This window comes from Helianthus annuus, chromosome 13 (assembly GCF_002127325.2).
Source record: "Helianthus annuus cultivar XRQ/B chromosome 13, HanXRQr2.0-SUNRISE, whole genome shotgun sequence".
In the NCBI taxonomy this organism is placed as follows: Eukaryota; Viridiplantae; Streptophyta; class Magnoliopsida; order Asterales; family Asteraceae; genus Helianthus; species Helianthus annuus.
The window spans coordinates 116,028,505-116,037,874 of record NC_035445.2 but is presented as its reverse complement, the minus strand read 5'-3'; the positions used below and the strand labels follow the sequence as shown (position 1 = coordinate 116,037,874).

The window sequence follows — 9,370 nt, the reverse complement described above, 5'->3', positions numbered from 1 at the left end:
ACAACAGTGGTTCAGCTTCAACATCAGTTATTCTATCTTTGTTTATGTTAACAGTGTTTTTATGTAACAGTGTTTTTCACATCAGTGTTTTATAGTCTGTTAGGTTGTTAGATGTCATCACCTCAGTGTTTTATATGTAACAATTTTTATATGTAACAATTTTTATTGCATCAGTGTTTCAAAAACTGTTGGGTATCCACTGATAGGAAAAAATAACCACTGCTCCCTTTTTTATTGTTGACATCCACTGATATTGACCATCAGTTGTTTCCCCAAAAAACAGTCACTGCTCACATTTTTAGTATTGATGTTGTTAATTAATTATATATTCAAATTATCAAATGAAAACTCGAATTACAATCAAATTACCATTTTACCTAATCATTACATTTCAATGACATAAGAGTTCCTCCAACATTGTTTTAATGATAAAATTTAAAGTTAAATTAAAAAATAAAAAAAATTCTTGATGAGTATTTGTTCCAAAATGGTAATTTAAAATTGACGTTCTCTCTCTCTTTTTTTTTCCTACTTTGAATATTATTTCTAATATTTGAAATTACATTTGCCATTGCATTCAACTAAAATTTTTAATGGAGAATCGGTAAGCTTGAATTCCAACCTTGATATTGTTTTTAAGAACATCCATGCTTATTGTATTATCATATTACGTTTAGCAATAGATATATTTTGCTTATTCTTTTTTTTATGTACAGTCTTCAAATGGAGGTTGCAAAGGTTAGCATGCTTAACGATCTTAATACATACTCAAACAACTATTCGATTAGAGTGAAGATTGTTAGCATTTCGAAGAAGATGATGAATGATAACAAAAATGAAATATATCTTCTTGATATGATCTTCATGGATGAGATGGTACCGTATATATTTGTCTTATAATTTTTTTGGACATATGAATATCCAAATGTTATATAACATCTTTTTTATTTAATCGGATGTTTCATATTCTTAGGGAACTATGATACAAGCCAGCTATCTGCATAAGATACTAGGAAAATTCAAAGACTTCCATCAGTTGGATGAATGTCTTCTTATCACCAAACCGTCTCTTGCTACTAATAAGTCCTCTGCTAAGTATACCAAGAGAAATGACAAAATATCACTGTATTTCTATACTTCTGTTGAGAAATGCCTTGACTGGTCTGGACCAAAATACCATTTTAATTTCGTTAACCTCAAGGATGTTGTTAAAAATAAAATTGAAGTTAATACAGTTATTGGTATGTAAATCACTACATGATATATATCTATTCTTTTATCTTATTTTTTTTTATTGTTATCTCTTCTTAATGCTGTTTTCTTTTAACAATATATTTTTGTTTATAGATTGGATTGGTTATGTGGATGTATGTTTCAATCTAGAGGATACATCAAAGAAGGATGGGAGCAAGGGCAAGAGACTTAATCTTAGACTTGAAGACCTTGAGTGAGTTCTTTTTATTAAGTTGTTGCATTTTGATGTTTAAAGCATTACAAGGTTGTTTGATGTTATTATGTTTTATGTTAATATTTTAGAGGCCAAAAGTGTCCGGTTACTTTGTGGGATGGTTTTGCTATTGACATGTTTGCTTACATGAATGATAAGAAACGAGAGAAATATGTTGTTATCCTTTGTCATTTTGGTATGGTCAACCTTTACAAAGGTACAATTTAAACTTAATTAGTTTAATTTTTTTTATTTTTAGTAATTTATCTTTATATTTATTTATATGTTTTAAATTTGACACTATTTATCTTGATCTACATTTGGTTTTATTGTTAAATTCAGGCAAGCGTGGAGTTATAAACGGGTTTGAGCTTAGCAGACTTTTTATTGACACTGACATTGAAGAGATATCCTCTTTTAGGAAGAGATATAGTTAGTAATATGCATATAAACATTGAACAGTATTATTTTGTACTTACATTTATATTTTACATTTTAATTTTGTTAGTGCATATGTCTGTTGACTTCGTCTTAGATCATGTCAATAGCTTGTATAGGGGTCTAAATGTAAATTTATGTTATTTTGATGTAATTCCGCTTGAAATGACACATGGTCATTTCAAGGGAAATCAGAATTAATGTGATTCCGCTTGAAATGACACATGGTCATTTCAAGGGAAATCAGAATTAATGTGATTCCGCTGGAAATGACACATGGTCATTTCAAGGGAAATCAGAATTAATGTGATTCCGCTCGAAATGACACATGGTCATTTCAAGGGAAATCAGAATTAATGTGATTCCGCTCGAAATGACACGTGTCATTTCAAGCGAAATCAGTAGCCTATACATAGGTTTGTATGTTTCTCATTTGGCACGGATTCCAAAGTTGTATACCGAACTGCTGCCGAATTTTCAAGTGATATATTAATGAGAAACAAGTGTTAAAGTGATATTCTTCTATTTTCTACTCAATTCTCTCTGTTTCAACACTGTTTGTTTGTTGCCGCCACTCAAACAGTGGTGTATTGACTTTAATTGACTCACTTGATCGTCAAATCGATCCTACAATTGGTATCAGAGCCAGTTATGAGCCATTACACCTGATTCAGAGCATTTTTTCTACATTTTTTGGATTTCTGGACGTTTGAACGGACAAAATGGACTGAGTTTCTAGTATTGTGTGTAAAATTGTGTTTTAACAAACCCTAGAAAGAATCAGATCAAAATTCGGCCTAAATCTGCTAAAAATGGACTAAAAACCTGATTCCGCTTGAACGAGTCTTTTTGATTCCGCTTGAAAATAACACCTGATTCTGCTTGAGTTGGTGATTCCGCTTGAAAATAACAACTCGATTCCGCTTGAAATTGAAAGTACTTATTTCGTTTGAAATCAAATTCCGTTTGAACTAATTCCGCGTGAAAGTTGTAATTTCGCGTGAAATGGTGTTTAATTCCGGATTTTCAAGTGAAATCTGAATTTGGTCATTAAAGAGTGTCGGCCACAACTAAATGAAGGTCCAATCAGATTCGGTCATTGAATAAACTTACATCAGTTTGTGTGCATTCAAGGTCACGAGATTCTTTTAAGTACATGCCATCGTTCTAATCAAAGTGGTTTAAGAGTGTCGGCCCTTGTGACTTATCTGTTTGATAACAACGTCTGGCCCAACTATATTTCATGCAGCTCAATTAATCCTCAGCTTTATTGTATCGACCCAATCATATCTTTTCAAGAATTAAAGTTGTCGGTTAATTGATTTTATTATCCAATTAACCGGTCCAATCAGCTGTGGATTTGTGTTGTTGGTTTAGTGGATTTATCGGCCCAATCATACTCGGTTAACATTTGGACATAGTGTCAGTTCATGTGATACTCATTATAGCGGCTCATATTAGAAAACAATTAAACAAATTTTACCGCCCAGGTGCTGATTGTGTTGTTCAAGAGATTTGAGGTCCAATAGAAATAAGAGATACACAATAGATTGCATGAGAAATATTGATTAGTGTGTTGGTCTTGAATGAATCAGTATGCATCAGTATGCATGTGGGTTTGAAACCCAATAACTGTTAGAGGTCCAATTGGATTCAAGCTTTGATTAAAAGCTTCGAGATATTAAAATCATATTTTGCGGTCCAATCACATTATACAGTGCATGTGAACAGATTGAATGTGAGAATAGTTTGGAATTAATTCGGTTTGCACGGTTTGAAGTATTGGGTAGTTAAGTTCAAGTTTGGTTTGTTAGAGTTTCGGTCCAATCACATTTGGTTGTTAATAGTCAAGTGAAGTCCACTTAATTCTCGGCCCAAATCATTTTCAGGCCCATTCATTCAGTGATTTCACCCGAACAACATTGGAACGAGTCCGTAAATCTTCGACACGAGTCTTAGATTGATTTCATTAACACACACTTTCACGTATTCAGTTCGTTTAAAACTGATCGTTTGTTTGTTTGTTTGTTTGCAGGTGATCCTGTGTTTGTTAAGCATCGGATACCCGTCCGAGAGAATTCCCACTCGATTCGTTGTCACCGGATTTTTGACGATCAATCGGTTATTCATCTGATTCAGTGATTTGATAAAGTGATTGAATTGATTTTAGATTGTGTGAATTTTTATATCGTTTGAAAATCTGTCTTTGTAAATCTTTTAATACCGAAACATGGGCTTTGAGTTTTATATTGCACAGAACAAGTTTGATAGTTTTAAAGGTATCAAGGGAGAGTCTACAAAAGAATTGATCGAGAGGTATGTCAAGCTGCATATAGAGATGAGAAATTTGAACATTGACAAAATGGATGAGACGTGGGTTGATAAGTTGGCAAATGCTTTACCAAATAATGTATGGGGAACGTATTTGTTGGCTTGGAAGAATAGCTTTGGATATTTTGGATTCAATTTGAGCACGTTCGTCGAGAAGATTCAAGCTCAAGAACTTGAGTTCCAAAAGATTAGAAAGTTGAAGTCTGATTCAGGAGAAAAGAATCATAAAGCAGCAACTGTTGAAGTAAAAGACAAATCCGAGGAAAATGTTCAAGTGGTAGAGAAGCAAGTTGAAGAAATTTCAGTTATCAAGATCGAGAAGAAAGCTGAAGCTGAAACGATGACCGAGAAGTGCTTAAACTGTGATAAATCTAAAGCAGACAATGTCAAACTCTTAAAAGAGATGGAGAGTTTGACATTGGAAATCAAAATTTTGAAAGAAAATGAAAAAGTTTTTGAAGATAAGATAAAATCTTCAGAAAAGAAAGATTTTTGGATAAAATTGGAAAACAAAAATCTGAAACAAAATGAAGCAAAATTTCAAGAACATATAAAAGTTTTAGAAAATGAAAAATCTGTTCTTGAAAAGAATATAGTGGAAAATGAAAATGCAATTACTTCTCAGCTTGAAAAAATCTCTCAGCTTGAAAATGAAGCTAAGAGTGCAAGAAATCAAATTAATGGGCTTGAAAAGAAATTGAAAGGTTTTGTGACCACTGCAGCAATGATTGATCAATTATGCCCAAAACCGATCAATTCAGATTGTGATGATAAAACGGATGATGAAAATGAAAAAAATGAGAAAAAGAAAATCTTTTTGAAATTAAAAGAAAATTTTCAAGAAACTGTTCTGCAATCGACTAAAAAGGGTGAATGCTCTACGCAAAAACCTTTGAAGAAGAAAGTGGAATAGAAACAAAAAGTTAAGAATTCAGAAAATGTTCAAAACAAATATAAAAGCTCATTAGTTCAATCATCCAATCGTGATAAAAAAACCACAAAAATTGAAAAATCAAAACTCACAGAAAATTGGTAATGAGTGGTGCAGGTTTGACCACAGTGCTTCAAAGCCAAATCCAGCTTTCAGGAGGAATGCTGATTACCACAAAGCCAGACAATGTTATGATCTGAGTGTTTGGTGTGAAAGTGGTGAATGGTACGATAACAGAATGTGTTACACTTGTGGTGTTCAAGGACACATTGTTGTTAACTGCCAGAATCAGTGGTTTGAGATGAGGAGATCCTATAACTGCCAAATCAAAGGACATATTGCCAGAGATTGCCCAATGAGATCAATGGAAAGATCGAGGGCTGAATCTCAGAAAAAGATGAAGAAATCAGTCAAGGTTGAAGAAAAGCCCAAAGAACAGAAAGTGAAGCTTTCACAAGGGCAGAAAGACCGACTGAGAAAGAAAAGAAAGAAAGCTCGAGAGTAGCTTGAAAGGATTTTGTCCTCGGATAAAACAAGAAAATCAGAGAATAGTTCTGATAAATCGTCTTGCTCTCCAAAGAATGATAAAACCAGAGGAGCCAATGGTTGAGGTAAAAAGTGGTGATTCCAGTTTGACAATGAATGATGAAAATTTTCCATCGTTGTCAAAAGGAATTTCAAAAGCACCCAAGGACCGTCAGGCTTGGGTGAAACAGTTTAAATGAAAAACCTGACTTGCCGAAACTCCCAGGTTGGTAATTGGGGAGTAGGAATCGGCATCTTTCTTGAGAAATTCACAGGTTGGTAACTGTGACATTTCGACTTACAAGTGGTTTATCAAGGACATTAAGTTGTACTTGATTTAACTATCTTACAAGTGGTAGGATTATTGGTAGTTGTTTTTGTGATAAACCTACAAGTGGTTGAAAACAGTGTGATGAATCAAACCCAATGTTTGTGAAATGGCAAACAAAACTAATTTTCCGGAAAAATCATTTTGATTAAAACAAACTTAAGTGTTGAAATCATAATGGGAAAATAGTTTGTTGTCAGGGGGAGTTCTGACTGTTTAAGCCAAGTGGATGGCGAATTGAGGCAATTCTCATCAGTTTGTCACTTTGTCTGTATAGTTTACTGCTTTATTTTTCAAATTTTCCCAGAAAATCAAAATTTGAAATATAATTTTGATTTTAGGGAGAGAAATTCTTTTTAAAAAAAATTAGAAAATTTGAAAAATCAAAAACATTGAAAAATTCAAAACGAGTTTTGTTGTGAAAAGAGGAAATGATAGTACATAAGTGGACTTTCACAGCACGCTAAAGAATTGAAAAGTCAAATGTGATAAACGATCTCACTAAGGATGTGCCAGTAGGTTTTTACACATTCAGTAGATTATTTTCGAGATATAAACCAAAATACAAATACTTACTTATCTCGTGGGAAACATCTCTCGGATATATGGGTAACCCCCGAAATCTTGTTTGAAAGACTTTCTATTTCTGACATACTAGGTCTTTGTGCGTGGTGATATCTGGGGTATTATACCTGGACTTCTGATTTTGCGGGAGCAATAGCCTAGTCCTCGTATAATACTTTGCATTTGCTTAAATCTTTAAGCCCACCCTCAGCATAAAAAATGATGAAACATTGAAAAATGCTAATCATGTGCTGTTGAAGAAAAGATCCCCAAACGGGACACACCTTAAAGACGAGCCGTCATCTCTCTGTTGAACGGAAGTTCTGACCTGAGCTCTCACGGTTTCGCATTTACTCGTTACAGATATCATTAGTGTACATTAGTGTACATTCACCTTTAAGACTAAATATAGGAGTCTGGATACGGGAGTATATTCTGAGGTGGGACACGCGAATAAGTTTAAGTCCTTAAAACACTAATCTCGTATCTCGAAACAATTGAACTTTGTGTGAAAATTTAAGTGGATCAGTATACTGACAATCTAGGTGAATCGTTTAGAACTTAAAATGTTTAAAGCTTAACGGTGCTAGTGTTTTGTCTCATAAACTGATATGATCCTCTTACACAAACTCACAAAAATATTGTCTGTAAATATTTCTTTACTGCTTTTCAAAATCCCAAAAAGATTTTAAGTGTGTTTTAGCATAAAATTTTAAAAAATCCAAAAAGATTTTCGACAACTGATGTTGGAGAGCTGATATTCAAAGTTCAAGTGCTAAACATGATGAACAACAGGATTAGGAAAGTTTGTTGAAATGAGAAATGTTTTTGAAATGTCTAAATGGCTCATTAATTTGAAACCAATTTAATCATTTTAAATACAAGTGATAAGCATAAAGTCAAATCTTACTGTTGGTTAAAGTATGTGCAGGTATGCAGCTAGTGAATTCCAGACTACGATCCTGTTGGTGCACTACATCTGTCGACTTCGTCTTGTATCGTGTCTTACATTGTATTGTATAGATTAGGGCGCGTTTTACGAGAAAATAGGAAGAGTAGTTGTAGGATCGTATTCTGACCCGAACGAGTCGTTCAGAGGCTTTCTCCTTGGTTTCAGGTGCGGAATTACAAGAAACTAAGGTAGAAACAGCAGGCGGATCACTTTAACTACTTGTTTTACTAATATCAGACGTTTACAGCTCAAATTTCGCACCGGCAAAGCTTCGGCACGATTTCTCTAACTATTCCAACTAGAATCGCTCATCATGTATATATAGGGCATAGGGACCGCTTATTGGACAGGCCCAATAAGCGGCCCAGACATGTCACTTCGAGCGGTCCAAGACATTACCAAATAAGCGGTCCATAAGATGTCATACGAGCGGTCCAGCCGAATATCACTTGAGCGATCCAACATGGTTGCTGTTCGAGCGATCCAAGCTGATTACCATTCGAGCGACCCTAACCTTAATGGACTATGAGCGATCCAAACAACCTAAAACCTATACAATCACTATTTCTCATATTTACAATCAATCCTATTCTAAGACTCTAAGACTCGAACGAAGATGTAGTCGACAGACAACTGCACCAACAGACTCCCCCTTGAATGTTGACGGAATCTTCAGTGAGAGTCTTCAACACGACATTCTCGGATATAGTTCGGTCTTCTTCAAGAATTCTGCCTGGATCTAACTTTCTTTGGCTATAACCTTCATCAGACTCCCCCTAACACCCTGCTAGGATAGTCGTCTGGGATTTTGTTACCACCATCGAAATTATCTCCTGGCTTTCCCTGTTTAAGCTCTTCTCTGCACCATCTGCATACATCTCAAACATTCTATCACAAACCAGAATAATTGTGATTCAACTTAATGAATCAACTTAATCATGTGATACTGTTTTCAATTAACCACTGCTTCACAAATTTGAAACATTTCAGTTACTGATTCAACCTAATGAATCATTTTAAACATTTCAAACAACTTAACCAACCTGTCTGTTCATCAAGTTTAGCCTTTGAGATTTTGAAAATCAGCTCTTCACCATCAGTTGTCGAAAATCTTTTTGGATTTTTGAAAATATGAAACATAAATGCAAAGACAGAAATTTAAATGCAAAACAAACATATTTTTGTGAGTTTGTGCAAGAGGATCATATCAGTTTTCGAGACATAACACAAGCACCGTTAAGCTTTTAATCGTTTTAAGTTCTAAACGATTCACGTAGATTGACGATATAATTGTCCTCTTAAATTTTCATACAATTTTCAATCTATTCAGGATACTATTTAGGTATTTTATGAACTTAGTTCAATTCATGTGTCCCACCTCTTGAATATACTCCCGTATCCAGAATCCCAATATTCAGTCTTACAGGTATGAACACTACAATGATGTCTGTACATAAATTAGGGGAAAGATGCGAGAACTGAGGGATCTCAGGTCAGAACTTCCGTTCAGCAGAGAGATATCAGCTTCGACTTAGCAGTGTGTCCCCTTTAGAGGATCTTTTCAGCTACAACAGATGATTATCAATTTTATTGTCTAATCAACTGAGGGCTTTATGCTATATTTCAAGCATTTTGTGGAAAGTATTAGCCAAGGACTAGGTCAGAACTACCGTTCAGCAGAAGTCCCGGAATAATACCCCAGACATCATAGAGTATAAACACCTAGTATATCAGAATACGAGACCTTTCAAACGAGATTTCAGGGGTTACCTATATATCCAAGTAGTGTTCCCCACGAATTTCACAAGTTTGAAATTTTAGGTTTATATCCCGAATAAATCTACTAAATGTACA

General features: G+C 34.4%; 1 protein-coding gene across 1 annotated transcript; it reads left to right on the top strand.

The window, feature by feature from the left end:
* The first annotated feature begins 593 nt into the window (after positions 1 to 593).
* Positions 594 to 4,027, top strand: LOC110901545 (replication protein A 70 kDa DNA-binding subunit E-like). The gene is made up of 7 exons (XM_022148365.1): positions 594 to 604; positions 717 to 876; positions 974 to 1,241; positions 1,348 to 1,447; positions 1,537 to 1,664; positions 1,790 to 1,879; positions 3,921 to 4,027. Exons 1-7 carry the CDS (start codon positions 594 to 596, stop codon positions 4,025 to 4,027), a joined length of 864 nt encoding a protein of 287 aa, XP_022004057.1.
* The last annotated feature ends 5,343 nt before the right edge of the window (positions 4,028 to 9,370 follow it).